Source organism: Chiloscyllium plagiosum, unplaced genomic scaffold (genome assembly GCF_037043375.1).
Source record: "Chiloscyllium plagiosum isolate Xiang-an unplaced genomic scaffold, Cpla_swu_hap1 HiC_scaffold_23, whole genome shotgun sequence".
NCBI lineage: Eukaryota > Metazoa > Chordata > Chondrichthyes > Orectolobiformes > Hemiscylliidae > Chiloscyllium > Chiloscyllium plagiosum.
The window spans coordinates 12584651-12604082 of NW_028270161.1; the positions used below are offsets into that span (position 1 = coordinate 12584651).

The 19432-nt window shown below is 38.7% G+C and overlaps 1 protein-coding gene across 1 annotated transcript in view; it reads left to right on the plus strand.

Annotated features, from left to right (window-relative positions):
* The window catches only part of LOC122561844 (USP6 N-terminal-like protein), a 127097-nt gene that overhangs the window by 64914 nt on the left and 42751 nt on the right, over positions 1 to 19432 (plus strand). Inside the window, exons 4-5 of the mRNA XM_087999761.1 lie at positions 3338 to 3377; positions 4944 to 5024. Of these exons, the coding sequence (XP_087855887.1) occupies positions 3338 to 3377; positions 4944 to 5024 (121 nt within the window). The remainder of the gene's footprint in view (positions 1 to 3337; positions 3378 to 4943; positions 5025 to 19432) is intronic.

The following is a 19432-nucleotide window of genomic DNA, read 5'->3' on the forward strand; positions in this document are numbered from 1 at the left end:
CATGTATTCCATTCGTGTTATGCATTGTGAAATCTTAGGTTTTTATTTTCATTGTTATACCTTATTCACCTTGGCAAATTTTAACAAGTCTTGAATATGGGTGGGTGTAGGAAGGCATGCAATCGGAAGACACCACCCCCAGTAAAATGTTGTGTATTTACTTTGATGGAAATTAAATTCTTCCCACTTGCGACATCCTGTTTCACAGTCCATCTTTTAAGATAAGAGGTCTCCTAAGCTTCTGCATTATGTATTCTAATGCAGGATGGTGCAGAAGATTCCATTCACTGCAAACTATCTTTTGGAGAATCTAGTTTGAAACTGATGGAATGCATGACAGTGGATTGGCATTTGGGCAGCAGTAAAAAAGAAACCCTGCTAACTCAGAGGTTGCTGAATATTTGATTACCAGCATGGCTTTCAGAATTTTAGACAGCTTTTCGGCATCTTTCTGGAACTGCTCCAGCAGATAGATACATGCACTGCATAATATGACATACTGATTTCTGGTGGCTGCTTTATCAAAGTTGATAGCATTTAAGCAAACACTTTGTGAAGGTAGTTTTGAATAAAACCTGGGGAGTAATACTTTGAACATTATAGATTCTGTTTGAATTGGCTTTGGAGTTCATGGAAAACAATATGGATGCCTCCAGTATTTGCTGTTGGCAATTAAAGTTTTTCCAATCTGCATGTATTCAAAGCTTATATTTTGTTCTGTTGGGATTGATGTTTCTTTGTTAGTGGAATGAAATTATAATATTTTTGAGGAAGATCAAACACTTCTTGAAAGCTTGTAATTTTACAACTTAAATATGTTGAAAAGAACTGGAATGACTGAGCAGCATCTCTCTATTGACTTCACTCCGTCTCAAATCAATTTTCTGACTAAGGGTTTTTTTTTGCTTTTGCTTATTGTTGATAACATAATTGTGTTAAGTCTCACAAGGGTAGCATACTGTAAATCAAGCTCCAATATTTCCAGATTGGTTCAAAATTCAAGATTTTAGCAAGTAGAACAAATTCCCCAATTTTCCTATCTTTCCTGTCAGAAAGCACAGACCAGGTCTCTGGACTTCACAAGAATTACTCTTTATTACAAGATTCTAAGTACACAAACAGGGTGACCCCCGTATCTGTGGAATCATTTTCTGCAGTTTCAGTTACCTGTGGTTTCCCATGACTGGAAAATATTATAGGGAACATTCCGGGACCAGGAGGCTGCCAGGAAGGTACGTTTCCTATTGAAATGAATGGGTTCGCTCGTATCCACAGTTTCGGGCTTCTATGTTAGTTCGTGGAACATATCCCCCAACAGCTACAGTGAGACTACTGTAAATGAATACATATGGGCGGCATGATGCTCAGTGGTTAGTACTGTTGCCTCACAGAGCCAAGAACACGGGTTCAATTCTAACCTTGGGTGACTGTTTTTGTGTGTGGAGTTCACATGTATGCGTTGGTTTCCACCGGATGCTTTGGTTTCTTCCCATGATCTAAAGATGTGCAGCTTAGGTGGATTGGCTATGCTAAATTGTCTGTAGTGTCTGTGGATGTTTTGGCTAGATATTTCAGACATGATAAATATGGGGGCACAGGGATAGGCTGACTGGCTTGATCTGGGTAGTTTGCTGTTCAGAGGGTCATCACTGATTCAATGGGCCAAATGACCACTTTCTGTACTGTAGGGGTTCTATGATAATGAACCATCACTATTAAGTTATTTTTCCTGAGATTCTTACACAATTGATGCAACTGCAATATGCCAACTTCTGTGAAGAACCAACATTTATTAAGCACAATACAGTACAAACTTCAGGGAAACTCTTAACACTCTTTGCCATGCCTGGGAAGTGTGCCAAGAGCTCTCTCTGAACAAAGTCCTTCCTTAATGCAAAATCTTTACATCACAGTCAGTAATGTTCACAACACAACCCCCAGTCACTCCCTCACAGTCAACTGCCACTCAAGACACAATGCAGTGACCACATCATCTCCAGAAACAGTGTTATGCAAGTTATCCCTTAATGGTCAAATCTGTTGCAAATCATTTTTTTGTAACTATAGGAGAGTAGTCAAATTCCAACTGTAATGTTCTTATTGATTTCTGAATAGGGGATGATGATGCAAATGGCTGTGAATGGCAAGAGAATGCCCATGTAAATGGCTGTGAATAATAGGTGATGATAATGTAATTTTCTTACAATCTATCTGTAAGTCAGAGAGGCATCTCACCCTAGCCTCGGAACTTCCAATTTCATGTAGGTCAGCAGAACAAGGTAACTCTTTATTATCACAATCAGTATATCTCTCTTCTAGTTAAAACTTTAACTCCTTTATAAACATTCATTTATACAAACATGAGAAACGAAAGATGGATGTTATGTATGGAGGAAAAACCAAGAAAGCAGTTCTTTGTGACTGCTGAGATGTTTCTTGTGCTCATCAGATGTTTCTTGATCCCTTTTTTGAATGATTTTGCTGGTTAACAAAAGGCAAAGGGTGGCTGGTTCACTTATAAAAGATTTAACTTATGAATGAAAAGTCACAGCTTACAGCAATTGCTGAAGGAAAAATCACCTGGTTTTCTTTCAGGCTTAAAGTAGTTTTTACAGAGAGCTCATGAAATGGTAGAGATTTGAAGACTTCTCCATTTTGTTCACAGTCCCAAGCTGTTCAGCTAGCCTAGAACCAATCACAATTGTTGGCAGGCAGAAGGCCTTTGTCATCATTAACTTGTTGCTAAGCCACAGATCAACCATTAAGCTCCAGCTCATTTGCAAACTGTGCTTCAATGACTGCTGGGATCACCAACTCCTTAAACCAAGTTTATGATGAATGTCATTTTATTACTTGCTTTCAAAGCATGCAGTAATCCTCCAGCTATCCTTCAGTTTAAAACAGTTAATTTTTTCACATCAGTCCACCATTGAAAGTACAGAAAAATAAAAAGAAACCAATCTTTACAACAAGTAAATATTGAATTCAGAATGTTCAAGTATTACATATGAGTTGAGACTTTAAAGTCACATATGATAGCCCAAATTATCTATGTCTGACTGAAATGAATTGTAATGCTGTATTTGCTACTCTGTTGCTGTTGTGGCATAAACTAAAATGATAATATGTTTACTGGCATCATAGAATGCTTCAAGTGTATTTTTGACAGTTTAGTTGGCCAAATCTTTACTTCAGTTATTGTGCTTGATTTCTGTAAGTAGAAATTCAGGTTATTTTAAAGTGTTAGTACAGTGAAAAAGTAAATATAGCTTGATTTGCTATTGTGAATTATGCATTGCACATTTGGTTATTGAAACCTGTTTTACTTTTCTAACAGTGATAAAGAGCTGCCAATGCCCGATGCTGTAGAAGAAAGAGTAAGTTGAAACATAATGTTAATTGATGTTTTCAGTTCCTTTCTTGAAAAGCTATAACTCCGTTTATATGATCACCTGTAGGAACAAATTTGCTAGCAGATTTTTTTAAAAAGTTAGATTATGAAGTGCCAGAGGGTAATTTTCACACAAGTTCATAAAATCTGAATGTTAAAATTTCAAAATTAATCCCGAATGGATGTCTAGAATTTTTGAGCAGAATAGATGTCTTTATTATACGTTATTTTTACAAACCAGTCAGGAGACAAATTATGAAATAAAATCAGGTATTCCTGGAGAAACTCAGCAGATCTGGCAGCATCTATGGAGACAAAGCAGAATTAACGTTTCAGGTCCAGTGACCCTTCTTTAGAATTGACAGAATATGTTTAGTTTGTAGCCGTTTGTGCGGATTTTTGTTGAAGCTGTGTTTTAAGACATGTAGGGAGTTTATAATTAGGTTTTCAATATTAAAGTGAGTTAGTTGATTAAACATCATCTGCCTCACCATGGTAAGCACTGCTGCAATCAAAATACTCCGAGATCTTCTTGGCTTAAACTGTCCATTACTCATTGCATGGACATGGAGGCAGGTTAGAGAAGGGATGTACAGGATTGGGGGAATTAGGTAACAGTCAGGGAAAAACAGGCAGGGTGTTATAGAGCTACGGACTATTCAATACTAGGAGGTGAGAGGCTTGAAGCAGAAGACAATGTTCACTTGTACTGGAAGCCATTTGTAGTTTATTGAGATCAGGGTTATTAAGGATTTGTCAGTTTTTAGGGGAAGAAGAAAGGCAACATATTTTTGAGTGTGCAGAAGTTTATAAAGCGTGATAAACACTAGACCAGCCAGGCGAGCATTGGTATTGTCACATGTATAGTTGACAAAGGCATGGGTGAGATTTTCATTGAGCTAGGATTAGAGTAGTGAGAGATTTATACAAGTGTTTCTTGATATGTTGCCGAACTAAAAGAGCCGGAAATGGAAACAGTGTATGGAAATTGGAGAAGTTGAGTTATGAGTTCAGGGTTGAAAATCTGATGGGCATCTGAGGCAAATGCTATGTGATGCATTTTAATTAATCAGAATGTCTTCCTATTGGTCTGTACATCTAAAATTGTGAAACTGGAGGTTTACATTCACAAGGCTCCACATCCTCCATTGAGATTTGCTAGTTACTCTTCTAAGAAGGAAATTGCAGGCAATTTGCTGTGATTTTTGCTTCCTTTGATTTCATTTCAGTTTTCTCTTCAACATCAATTTTGGCTGCCTCCCAATTTTTAGCAATCCAGTATTCAGTACTGAAAATCAAAAGGTCTAAAAACTGGTGAAAAATATCAATTTTGCTGTAGCTTGTTTGGACAATGATTTAATAGTCTCCCATAAGTTATACTCAAAATCACCTTTAAGAAGTACATGAAAAAGATTAAGCAACTAGATGACGTTCATATGATGTTATCTGTTGCATTTTGGCAGTACACAACCTATTTATCATTCAGAGTCATTCTGTCTTGTCTGCCACTTTTAAATATCTGCAGTAACAATTTGCTGATTTGTGCTTATAGCTGAAACAAGTGGAGATTGAAAGAACAGGAAAATGGCTGAAAATGCTGAAAAGCTGGGACAAATATAAGAACAGTGAAAAGGTAACTCTGCCCAATGAATTAGTTTTCTAGACCTGAGGGGAATATTGCATAGAAATGTCATTTTTGTTTTATTTTGCTTCCATTGGATAATCTAATTGTAAAGAATATAAATATTCGGTTAATATTTGCCAAAGTATGTACAGTGTTAAGTTATTGACTAATTTTAGATGGTTAATTCCATATTCAAAATTCCTTGCTCTAAATTATGAACCAGACTAAACCCCTTCAGATATATTAAGGAGAAAGCCGAGACCCTAACTTTTTCTTATTTAAAGGCAAGTGTAAGGTGTTGTGTTCCTGATGTAATTCAATTGGTTACACTATTTGGCTTTAAGCAAAACACATTTATTGGAATAATTTGAGTCTATTGAGAAACTTAACAAATTATTTAGCTATTAAATAGTAACTGTTCCAACTGTTCCATCCATAAACATACCCTTGGCAAAGGCAAATTCAGTAAAACAGATTGTCTTACATGCAATCCTGGCAACAGGAAGGGAACCCAAGCTTGTAGCTGTAACAGAAAGAAAGATGTAGCAGCTTCATAACTAGCTTCAAAAACCCAGCAACTGCTGAAAGCTAAACTAAAACTCGGGTTATTTTTAAAAGTTAGAACAATAGAAGCAGCATGAGTGGATGGAGTCAGGCTTCCAAAGAACCAAAGACCTTGCAAGCTTTATTAGCTTAGAGAAGACAGCTCACCACCTATGGTTTAAAACCTTTTGCAAAAGCAAAAGGACAAAATACATCTCTCAAAATCTGGTGTGGATCTCAGCAAGTTAGCACCTAGAATGCTGCAGTTGACTTCAAACAACAGACTGTTTGGCAGGCTTTAGGAGGTAATGGATGTGGTTTACTGAGCCAGTTTTGGAAAATACTTGAGTTTTAGAACTATATACGTATCTATGATGCCGGATGAAAATTGCTTGTGGACTTTATAATTGGATCTGCTGGCATGCATGGATTTATGTTGAGCAAGAGATTTTGCTTCTTGGGTGAGAGATCAAAATTTAAACCAAGGAAAAGCGCATGACAGTATGAAACAGAAATACAAAACCAGCCAAACAAGCTTTGCTCATCGTTTCAGTTTGATGGATTCTCATAAACCTTTGTCCCCCTCTTTTTTTTTGATTATTCTCATTTATTTTGCTCTCATTGAACTCTGACTGTCTAAGAGAGTCATGAATTACAGACATGAAATACTAGTGCAACTATACTGTTTTGCTGCTATGAACCTTTTACAATCTAAATTCTGTTTTTTAGATAAAATTAAATTGTGTTTCAAAACTTGTGTTAACTTCAGTTTTCTTAGAATATTAAATGGGAAGCAAAATTGTTGAGTTCAATACTGTTAACATAGAACATAGAAAAATACAGCGCAGTACAGGCCCTTTGGCCCTCGATGTTGCGCCGATCCAAGCCCACTTAACCTACATTAGCTCACTATCCTCCATATGCCTATCCAATGCCCATTTAAATGCCCATAAAGAGAGAGAGAGTCCACCACTGCGACTGGCAGGGCATTCCATGAACACTCGACTCGCTGAGTAAAGAATCTACCCCTAACATCTGTCCTATACGTACCACCTATCCTATACCTACCACCCCTTAATTTAAAGCTATGCTCCCTCGTAATAGCTGACTCCATACGTGGAAAAAGGTTCTCATGGTCAACCCTATCTAAACCCCTAATCATCTTGTATACCTCTATCAAATCACCCCTAAACTTTCTTTTCTCCAATGAAAACAGCCCCAAGTGCCTCAGCCTTTCCTCATACGATCTTCCTACCATACCAGGCAACATCCTGGTAAACCTCCTCTGCACCCGTTCCAGTGCCTTCACATCCTTCCTATAGTATGGCGACCAAAACTGGACACAACACTCCAGATGCGGCTGCACCAGAGTCTTATACAACTGCAACATGACCTCAGGGCTCCGGAACTCAATTCCTCTACCAATAAAAGCCAGTACGCCATATGCCTTCTTCACAGCACTATTTACCTGGGTGGCAACTTTCAGAGATCTGTGTACATGGACACCAAGATCCCTCTGCTCATCCACACTACCAAGTATCCGACCATTAGCCCAGTACCCCATCATCTTGTTACTCTTACCAAAGTGAATCACTTCACACTTACCTACATTGCCACCTTTCTGCCCAGCTCTGCAGCTTATCTATATCCCGCTGTAACCTGCCACATCCTTCCTCACTGTCAACAACTCCACCGACTTTCGTATCATCCGCAAACTTGCTCACCCATCCTTCTAGCCCCATCTCCAGGTCATTTATAAAAATGACAAATGGCAATGGTCCCAAAACAGATCCTTGCAGAACACCGCTAGTAACTGCACTCCAAGATGAACCTTTACCATCAACTACTACCCTCCGTCTTCTTCCAGCCAGCCAATTCCTAATCCAAACCTCCAACTCACCCTCAATGCCATACCTCTGTACTTTTGGAGTAGCCTACCATGGGGAACCTTATCAAACGCCTTACTAAAATCCATATACACCACATCTACCGCTTTACCCTCGTCCACCTCCTTAGTCACCTTCTCAAAGAATTCAATAAGGTTTGTGAGGCACGACCTGCCCTTCACAAAACCATGCTGACTATCCTTGATCACATTATTCCTATCCAGATGTTCATAAATCCTATCCCTTACAATTCTCTCTAAGACTTTGCCCACAACAGAAGTGAGACTCACCGGCCTATAGTTACTAGGGTTATCCCTACTCCCCTTCTTGAACAAGGGAACCACATTTGCTATCCTCCAGTCTTCTGGCACTATTTCTGTAGACAACGAGGACATAAAAATCAAGGCCAATGGCTCTGCAATCTCCTCCCTTGCTTCCCAGAGAATCCAAGGTAAATGCCATCAGGCCCAGGGGACTTAACTATTTTCACCCTTTCCAGAATTTCCAACACCTCTTGTCTACATACCTCAAAGCCATCCATTCTAATTAATTATGACTCCGTATTCACATTGGCAACAATGTCCTGTTCCTGAGTGAATACTGACGAAAAGTATTCATTCAGTGTCTCCCCAATATCTTCAGCCTCCACATGCAACTTCCCACTACTATCCTTGACTGGACCTATTCCTACCCTAGTCATTCTTTTATTCCTGACATACCTATAGAAAGCCTTAGGGTTTTCCCTAATCCTACCAACTAAGGACTTTTCATGTCCCTTCCTTGCTGCTCTTAGCTCTCTTCAGATCCTTCCTGGCTACCTTATAACTCTCAATCGCCCCAATTGAACCTTCACGCCTCATCTTTACATAGGCCGCCCTCTTCCCTTTAACAAGGGATTCCAATTCCTTATTAAACCACGGCTCCCTCACACGACCCTTTCCTCCCTGTCTGACAGGTACATACTTATCAAGGACACTCAGTAGTTGCTCCTTGAACAAGCTCCACATATCAATTGCGCCCTTCCCTTGAAGCCTACTTTTCCAAGCTTTTTTTAAACCTTGCAATTGCTACTTCCAGTTAGAATCTAACAAGTTTTTAAAAGCCCTGCCAAGGGAGTACATAGCAAAATTTGTGTGTATTTTCCATTCAGTTTTCACTGAATTGAAAAGAAACTTTGCAACCACTTTAAAAACAAGATATCAGCTATTCTGGAATTTCCAATTACTTGACGTGCTCCTTTACTGAAGGAAAATCTATTCATAATTGAGTTGGAAGATAACAAGTTTCAAGAAAGTACACTTAAATGAAACACTTTCTGAAGCTGTGGAATTTTTACTCATAATACAATTGCTTGTTTTTGGCAGAAGCTACTTTGCTTTTACTGTATTTCTGATTGTAGGGAGGTGCTTTGATTAACTGTTTGCATTTTCAGTATTATTTGACATCTTGCTGTAGTTCATACAGTTAGTAGTATTTCAAAAACTTCAAATTTTATTAGCTTCTCGTGCCCACCCAGAATGAGGCCGCAGATGTTGGCATCATTGTGAAGTGTGGTGCTGGAAAAGCACAGCCAGTCAGGCAGCATCCTGTTCCTTGGATGCTGCCTGACTGGCTGTGCTTTTCCAGCACCACACTTCTCGACTCTGATCTCCAGCATTTGCAGTCCTCACTTTCTCCATCATTATTGTAAATTAAAGCTGTATTATTGTCTTAAGATCTGTAAAAATTTAGTTCAGGAAACTGAACAGGAATTCTTGTTCACAAATGATCCAACCTGACAGATTTTGTAATAATTTAAGGCAAATTTTTATCCAGTGAATCATGTCATTTGTGTAGTCATAATTACATTTAAGTACTAAGGAAATAATCTTCACAAGTTTAAGACCACAGCATGTAAATTCACAGTATGTGAACTTTAAAAATATTTCATTAAAATTCACAGTATTTTGAAATAAATAGTGTTACTTGTCAGTTCATTGTTTAAAAGGATTACAGTTCACTAATTTATAAACTTTGACACCAGAAATTTTGAAGAAAAACATTGCTTCCAACTAATTAGTTGGATATGTTGCCACAACATGGGTGGGACTGGTAACTTCCTGCATAGTTTGTAATGACTGCAAACGACAATCTTGGAGTATTTCATTTTTGTTTAAAGCTTTCAGCCAAGTATGTCTGTCTCTCTCAATGTTTTTCAAAAATATTTTAATGACAACCAGATCATTTCAAAATACTTTCCTGCAAAGTGACAATAATGTGCTTTTGTTTCATGTTGCACAGATATAGTTACAATTGAGTGGAAACTGTACAAAGACAAAAATGTCAAAATTTACAGGCACAATGTCCAGTTGACATGCTAATACAAAAACTGCATGTATTTTTATCAATCCGAGATTTTCTGTGGAGAATTTGAGATACAGAGTATAAGCCTGGTCAGTTTCTCAAAAGACAAGTCTGTAAAGCCAACTTTTGTCAGGAGGTGAGGTAGCACATGGTGATGTGAAGAGGATGAAGTTGATAAAATTTCCCATACTGAAAGCATAGGAAGCTAAGCTTGCCCTCATTTGTTTCACTGAGAAATGGGCATTATCGACAGATCTATTTCAAATGAAGGGTATTTCAGATTCCCAACAGGCAAACATGTTGCTTGAAATAGATTGTGTTTGACAAATTAATGATCACAACTTTTCACTATGCCTGAAAACATTTCAATGGCTTCTGACTTGAAAGTTAAATACTGTGCATGCTAGAAAGCTGTGATAAAAGTGCAGAAAATAACCAACATGCTGTGCACATCTAAAGGAGAGAAAATTGGTTAATATTTCAAGTTTAAAAACTGGAACTAGATCAGAATTGGGAAAAATGAGAAAGTAATAGTGATTTAAATTGGTGAAATGGAGGAGGGTGGCAAAGAGAGCAGTGGGCAGTTCCATGCTAGGTGGAAATGAGTAATTAAAAAACAAAAGATCTGAGAATACAGAGGCATAGTTGTGATACACTGGACTAGTAATATTAAGTTATGTCTAGAGCAAGGTAAATGAGAGAATATTGAACAGTTGCCATCCAGAAGCAAGAAATAATATGAGTAAGACTGAAACGTGCAAACAAAGAACAAAATAAGCAACAAGTTACAGTTTGAAATCATTGAACTCAACGTTATTGCTGTAAACCTGTGAACTGCCTAGTTGAAAGTTGAGGTGCTGTTTTTCAAACTTGCATTGAATTCGTTGTTGTTTGTCTACTGCATGTTCCGGGCAGATTAATATGAGAACAACGTGGAGAATTAAAATGCCAGCTAACCAGTAAAAGAGACCAAAATCTCAGCTGAGGAAAAGGAAGACTTCTCAGAAGAGCTGCTATGTGCATCTATCCCACAAATTGCCACACACACTGGTAACAGATCAGAAAGAGTACATATTCTTGTCCCTTACTATCAGCCACTGGTTAGATCCTGTATCTCTCAAAATTATAACTTCTTGCCCTTCTCCTCCTGTTTTTTCTGAGTAAATTTTACCCACAGAGGCGGATTCTTTATAGAGATCCAGCGCCAACTCCATACCCAGCCCTCGCCTAGGCCGTGCACACTCCTGCAGCTGCTGGGCTCTTTTTGGGGTTTTCTTTACTACTTTAACTAATGCCACTGGCTTAGCTTCTTTTACCACAACTTTTCCCACAATGCCTTTCTTTAACGACCAGCACTGTGACTTTACGTGTCCCACTTTACCACAGTAGAAATACCTGAGGCCTTTCACCTCTTTTCTACACTCTTGGGCTTTTTTTTAACCTGTGGTAGACACTTACCAGTGCTCTCTGCTCTTTGTTTTCTATGTAGGATCTCCACTTCTCCCAACTTCTATACTTCCAGGATGAAATCTGGCCAGAAGCTTGTCTTATGCACTAACATGTATTCATCTGCTAATTCTGCTGCCGTTCTCACTTCCTGAACTTTCTGTTCCTCCACGTGAATTCTTACCATCTCTGGAAGTGAGTTTTTAAACTCCTCCAGCAGAATAATCTCTCTCAGACCCTCATAGGTCCTATCTGTTTTTAAGGCTTGCACACATTTAACAAAATATTTAATTCTTTCGAACTCAACATAAGTCTGACCTTGTACCTTCTTTATGTTTCTGAACCACTGTCTATACGCATCTGGTACCAAATCATAAGCACTTAAAATAGTTTGTTTGACCTCTTCATAATCTCTTGACACCTCATCTGACAGTATGGCAAATACCTCACATGCTCTGCCTACCAGTTTAGCATTACCCATAAGTCCTCATACCACTCCATCTGCCTAGCCAATTTTTCAAATGAAATAAAGAAAGCTTCGACACCTTTCTCATCAGACTTTTGACTTATTTATATATATCGCTACCTTCTCTTTTAATCTCCATCCTGTTAACAACTTTGCTGACTCAGTCGCAACTTGTCAAGTTCAAATTCTCTTCTCTTTTTGCTCAGCTAAGAATTTTGTCTCTCTCTCTCCCTCCTTGCCCTCTCTCTAATTAATTTCCAAGATCTTAAGATTCCTGTCTGCATTTGATCACGAACCACTGAGTTATATGAAGATTGCAATGTGTAATGGTCTTAATATGTGACTATGTATACCACATTGATATTTTAATGTTTATTGTTATCTCCAAAACTAGTTTATTATTCTTCTGTCATGGGTTTCTGATTACTCTGGATGAACTATTTCAGTTTCTTAGATTGGGAAACATGTGAATACTTAAGCATCAACATCATTACCACTATGATGATGTGCAACCTCTTGTTCACCATGCTGAAAATAGTTGACATAACATTCAAGTAACAATGTCATTTTACAGGATTGCTGAAAGGAAGAATAATGTTAAAAATATTGCAATTGTATCAAAAAGTGCTTAGAATACATGAGGTCAATCCAAAAATGTTCATTTGCATGCATTGAGCATTTGCTGTTGGTAGAATATCGTATCTGAATACCTGTGTCAATAGCTGTAGCTATGGGCATATTTCATGAAACAACAAATGCAGTAGGTTCTGTGAACATAACAGATGCAGGAGACCACAGCAGGTCAGCTATCATCCATGGAGAGAGAGCAAGCTAAAGCTTCGAGCCTAGATGACTCTGCATCAGAAGTATTGCTCCATGGATGCTGTCTGACTCGCTGTGATCTCCAGCATTTATTGTTTTTAGTACAGATTCCAGCACCTGCTATAATTTGCTCCTAAATGGATCCTGTGAATGGAAGAATTTTGTATGTTCACCTTTTTGCTGAAGACAGCTGTGCTGAGTAAATGTGGTTCTAAGAAGTGCAATATACCATCTAGTGGCAACCATAAAAGGTGGAGATGCAGTCAACAAAAGCTGGCTATAGCAGAATGGAGGATGGAAACAGACTCTTTGGTTTAGGTAGTCCACACTGACCATGTTCCCAAAGAAACTACTCCCACTTTACTGCATTTGGCCCCTGTTCCTCCAAACCTTTCCTATTCATGTATTTACCCATTGTTACTGCACCTGCATCCACCAATTCCTTTGGCAGTTCATGCCATAGACGAACCACCTTCTGTGTAAGAAAAAAGAAAGTTGCCCCTCATGTTCTTTTTAAATCCTTCTCCTCTTGCGTTTAAATATATGCTCCCTAGTTTTGCACTCTGCCACCCCAGGGGAAAGACTCTTGCTATTCACGTTAAGTATGTCCCTCATAATTTTATAAACCTCTATAAGGTTACCCCTCAACCTCCTAATCTCGAATGAGAAAAGTTACAGCCTTTCTATATAACTCAAACCTTCCATTCCTGACATCATTCTGGTAAATATTTTCTGAATCCTTTACAATTTAATAATATTGTTTGTTTGGCAGGGCACCCAGAACTGTACACAGTACTCCAAAAGAGGCCTCACCAAACTCCTGAAACGCTCAACATGATGGCCCAATTCCTCTACTTGAAGGTCTGAGCATTGAATACAAGCATGTTAAAAGCCTTCTTGACAACCCTGTCTGCATGTGATGCAAATGTCAAATATTTATGTCCCCGAATCTCCAGATCTTTCTGTTCTACAACATTACCCAAGGTCCTACCATTAATTGCATAAGTCTTGCCCTTGTTTGTTTTACCAAATTCAGTACCTCACATTTTTTTACAAATTAAACTCCATCTGCCACTCCTCAGCTCATTGAGCCAATTGATCAAGGTCTTTTCATGATCTTGGATAATCTTTTTTATTGTGCACTATAGCACAAATTTGGTGTCATTCTCAAGCATACCAATCATGTCTCCTAAATTCTCATGTAAATTGTTAATATCAATGACAAGCAAAAGTGGACCCAGTACTAATCCCTGTGGAATACCACTGATCACAAGTCTCTTCCACCATCCTCTTGTCTCCTACCATTAAGATTTTATTTGTATCTTAATTGTCAAGCTCTCCCTGAATCTCACGTGATTTAACTTTACTAATTAGTCTACCATGCAGAAACTTGTCAAAGGCTTGACTAAAGTCAATGTAAACAACTTCTATCATTCTGCCCTCAATCTTTTTGGTTGCCTCCTCAGAAAACTGTCAAGTTTGTGAGCCACAATTTCGCTCACACAAAGCCATGTTGACTATCCTTAATCAGTCCTTGTCCCTCCAAAATGAATGCAAAGCCTATTTATCTACTTTGATTTTTACGAAGACCTCCACCATCACCTCTTCTATAATGTGAACTATTTTTGAAACATCAGTTTTTATTTCCCTGAATTCTCTAACTTCCATTTCTTTGTCCACAGTAAAAAACTGACGTGAAATACTCATTTTAATATGTGTCCCATTTCCTGAGATTTAACACAGAGACAACTTTGTTGATTTTTAAGGGGCCCTATTGTTGTTTTTTCTCCTAATGTTGTAGAATTTCTTTGGATTAGCATTAACTTTATCTGCTAAGGATATCTCATATCTCCTTTTTGCTCTCCTGATTTCTCTCTGAAGTATGCACTTATACTGTTTATACTCTTCAAGAGATTAACTTGATCCATTTGTATATGTCTAATATGTGACTCTTATTCTTGACCAGACCTCAATATCTTTATTCATCCATTCTTCCCAACCTTACCCTTCAGTCTAACAGGAACATAATGCCTCTGAACTCCTGTTATCACACTTTTCAAAGTCTCCCACTTGTCAATCATCGCCTTGCGAATACTGTATTCAACTTTTACGGAAGGGCTATACTTTTCTACAGCTATTTCAAAGCTAATAGAATTACAATCACTAGTCCCAAAGTGGTTCCTCTGCTAACACTTCAGTCACTTCCCATGCCTTCTTTCTTGAGAGAAAGTCAAGATTTGCTCCTCCTCTAGTATTTGTAAATAAGAACCATTTATTTAATAGAAATAATTTCTATTTCTGGAAAATAGGAATCTTTCCTATTTCTAGAAAGTAGGAATCTTCTATTTAAAAGATAGGAATATATCTTTTTCTACACTGATAAAGAAGATTATCTTGAACACATTCAACAAATTCCTCACCATCCAAGCCTTTAACGCTATGACAGTCCCAGTCAATCTTTGGAAAATTAAAATCCCGTACTATTACAACCCTATTGTTATCACATATATATAAGACCATAAGATATAGGAGCGGCAGTAAGGCCATTCGGCCCATCGAGTCCACTCCGCCATTCAATCATGGCTGATGGGCATCTCAACTCCACCCACCCGTATTCTCCCCGTAGCCCTTAATTCCTTGTGACATCAAGAATTTATCAATCCCTGTCTCGAAGACACTTAGCGTCCCAGCCTCCACTGCACTCCACGGCAATGAATCCCACAGGCCCACCACTCTCTGGCTGAAGAAATGTCTCCGCATTTGTGTTCTGAATTTACCCCCTTCTAATTCTAAGGCTATGTCCGCAGGTCCCAGTCTCCTCGCCTAACGGAAACAATTTCCTAGCGTCCACCCTCTCCAAGCCATATGTTACCTTGTAAGTTTCTATCAGATCTCCCCCTAATCTTCCAAACTCCAATGAACACAATCCCAGGATCCCCAGCCGTTCCTCATATGTTAGACCTACCATTCCAGGGATCATCCGTGTGAATCTCCGCTGGACACGCTCCAGTGCCAGTGTGTCCTTCCTGAGGTGTGGGGACCAAAACTGGACACATTACTCCAAATGGGGCCTAACCAGAGCTTTATAAAGTCTCAGTAGCACAACGGTGCTTTTATATTCCAACCCTCTTGAGATAATTGACAACATTGCATTCGCTTTCTTAATCACGGACTCAACCTGCATGTTTACCTTTAGAGAATCCTCAACTAGCACTCCCAGATCCCTTTGTACTTTGGCTTTACGAATTTTCTCACCGTTTAGAAAGTAGTCCATGCTTGTATTCTTTTTTCCAAAGTGCAAGACCTTGCATTTGCTCACATTGAATTCTATCAGCCATTTCCTGGACCACTCTTCCAAACTGTCTAGATCCTTCTGCAGCCTCCCCACTTCCTCAGTACTACCTGCCTATCCACCTAACTTTGTATCATCGGCAAACTTCACTAGAATGCCCCCAGTCCCTTCATCCAGCTGGAAGAACAGCATCTCATTTTCCACCTGGTAACTCTACAGCCTCCTGAACTCAATATTGGGTTCAATAACTTTAGGGCTTGAGCACTTTCCCCTCGCTTTCGCTCACCCTGACACGCTAGGCCTTGTTATCATACGAGGGATCTACAAGTTCACTTTGGTCTTCAGATTACAGGAAAACCATTCAGTAAGGAGAAGGAACTTCTATTTTCAGTGAGTAGTAGTTTATTACATGATGTAAGTTGATGTAATGGGCAATATTACAGAGACTAAAAGTGTGGCACTGGAAAAGCGCAGCTGGTCAGTCAACTTCCGAGGAGCAAGAGAGTCAAAATTCAAGCAGATGCTCTTCATCAGGGATGTGGGGGATCCTAGGGGGCTGAAAGATAAATGGGAGTAGGATGGGGCTGGGGTAAGGTAGCTAGGAATGTGATAGTTGGACAAAAGTGGTTGTTGATTGTGATAGATCAGAGTGGAGGATGGAGCAGATAGATGGGAAGGAAGATGGACAGCTAGGACAGTTCAAGAGAGCAGTGCCGATTTGGAGGGTTGGATCTGGGATAAGGTGAGGGGGCAGAATCAGTCAGTTATGCAGGCAGGCACTGAGGAAGGCGATGTGGCTGTAGTTACAGAGTCCAAGTAAGTCATAGATGGCAGGTCTTGAATGGTTCTTCCGCTAAGCCCAATTGACATGATCATGGTGATAGTGCTTCAGGGGCTTCTCAGCATTAATGTTTTCGGAGCCTTACACCCTGTGCAATATTCCCTCCTCTGCCCCACCCTCCACCTCCCCTGCTACCATCCAACCCCAGACTTTTTTTCCCTTATAGATATTTATATATTCATGTATATATTTACTTTTCACTACTCTGTATCTACCCTGAGTCTTTATTGATTAAGCTAGTGAAGCTTTCACTATGCTCCACGGATACATTCTATTTGGGCACTTGGTAGATATGTACATCTCTGGATTGAAGACCATTATTGGTTCTGTTTTTGACAGGCTAAGATCTGAAAGTGTATTTAAACCGGAGGATCTTTTATCTCTTGGATTCCCTTCACAGGGAAGGTCTTTCCTGTTAAAACAGGCAATTGATCCACTGCAATACCTGGAGGAATTTTTAACCTCATGAATTTCCTTTATGGAGGATGGCTACCTTGTTGAAACTTACACTTTTTTTCTAGCATCCTAGATCCCTGAATAAGGTAATTTCTTCTGGATTATGTCCTGACTCTTTCGACATTGGTCATCAGTTCTCGGGTGGTTTCCAAGGAGTTGTATACACCACATATTCAATTTGCATTAAGTGGAATTTTTTTCATAATCTGCCAGTAAATCTGTAGACTCTTTACCTCAATATGTTGATTACGATGGATGCTTTCTTACAACCTCAATAATTGTAGCATTGGTGAAAAGAGCATGATTGTTGAGGTCTCCTTCTTGCTTGTATAATCTCTATCTGACATCTTTCCACATATTTGTTCCTCAGTTTCCCTCAACTATTGGGGTTGTTTACAATCCCAAAAAGGTGATCATCTCTTTCTTATTTCTACGTTTTACCCATATAACTTCACTGGATGATCCCTCAGAAATATCCTAAGTACAGAAATAATGTTCTCCTTAATCAAAAGTGCCACTTTCCCTTCCCTCTTGCCTCCCTTTCTGTTCTTCCTACAGCATCTAAAATGAAGATCATTGAGCTGCCAGTCCTGTCCTTCCCTCAGCCAAGTTTCTACAATAGCTATGATGTTCCAAGGACATGTTGGGAACATGGAATGATTTCATCAGCCTTACCTGTAAGACCAGTTGCTTGGAAATAAATGCAGTTTGATTCTTCAGAGCTACCTCATTCTCGGACTTGCACTTGTCTGACTAGTGTTACGACAAGTGTTGAGCTCTCCTTAATTTAAAACTAGCACCACAGAAAAGATTTATCCCGTGCAATAACTGTAAAAATTTGAGTGGCCAAGAACTGTGTCAAGTAAAAGTTAACAACTTTATTTCTTAAAGTATAGCAGAGAATAATTAACTAGCCACTATTTACAATTTCTTTCTCTAACTTATCTGTTACCTTCTCTTCTATAATACTAGTCCTATAAAACTCCCAATTAAGATTTACAAAAACACTTCTTATCTCAAAACCAGGCAGCTGTTGGTTCTTGTCTGTGGATTTTCTTGTGTCGTCTTTTCTCCCTGTTAGGAATTTCTGTGTCACAGGTTACTGATCGAAAAGGTACTTTTAAGAGAGAAATTGTTTCAAGCAGTCTGTTACATGTAGGACTTGGCAGTTCTCCTCCGAACTGTCCAATTTCCCCCCCCACCCCGGTCTTCTACCTTAGAGCATCAGATTGTGTCAATGGCTATGAAGATTGTCAATATACTCAATTCAACCTTAATTGGAAATTGGTATTTTTTGGGGGGTATAATTTAAAGTGATTGGCTGAATTCGAATTTGTTTATGTCTCCAGGCAATAGAGTTGTTCGACCCAGTGTTGCATTATTGCCTTATTGAGAACACTTGGTGCTGTGTCCAGTAGTTCTGCTGCTTTTAACTCTCTTAAAGGTACACCACATCTTCATAACACCATGTTCACTGCTACTTAGCGATTTCCCCCTCTTATATGATCACACTCTGTACCTCCTGTGTGCCCTCAGTGACAGTAAACCTAAAAAGAAACTCTTAAAATAAACTTAGATATTAAAAAACACTACTCTTCCTTCCCTTTAAGATTTTAATCTGAAGCATGCAAAAGAGAAAAAAAATTAAGCAATAAAAATCTTTTTAAAAATCAAGCACTTAACTTGATTAACTTTCTTCAACTGAAAAAAGCCTCCTCTTCAAATCCCCTAACAGTCAACTTTCAAATTCCAGGTCTATGAAAAGAAATGGTGATCCCTGAACCTTGTCGTTATTTAAACAACAACAACTTGAGAAGGAAAATGTTCAGAATTCTGCCCGTGCAAACATTTTAAAAAAACTCTCCAGAACTGTCGTCAAACATATCAACAGGCTTCACCCACAAAAACCTTGTGGAAAAACAATCCTCCTTCCTCGCGTATTTTTTCTTCTTAGCAATTTTTTATTTTTTGGATTATAAAAGTTCCCAAATTAATTTTAATTTCAAATCAAATTTTCTGCTGCTATTTATATAAAAATAGAGAAAATTCGTAAGCAAAGCCTGCAAGTGAGGAGCAGCTGCAAGATCCACAGTACTCTCCACCATTTTTTCTTTGTTTTTTTGGCTCTTACTAGTTGTATGTGCTCCAGTTTATGAATATGCATTGATTGGGTGAACCTCTAACTTGCCTCATCTGGAGTGTTTTGAATATTTCATAATATTACACCTGTGTCCTTTGAATAGTATCAGTGACACTATTCAAACTTTGTGGTTTGCTGACCTATTCACCACCTTGAGCAAACAGGATCTGTCTCTCAGATTG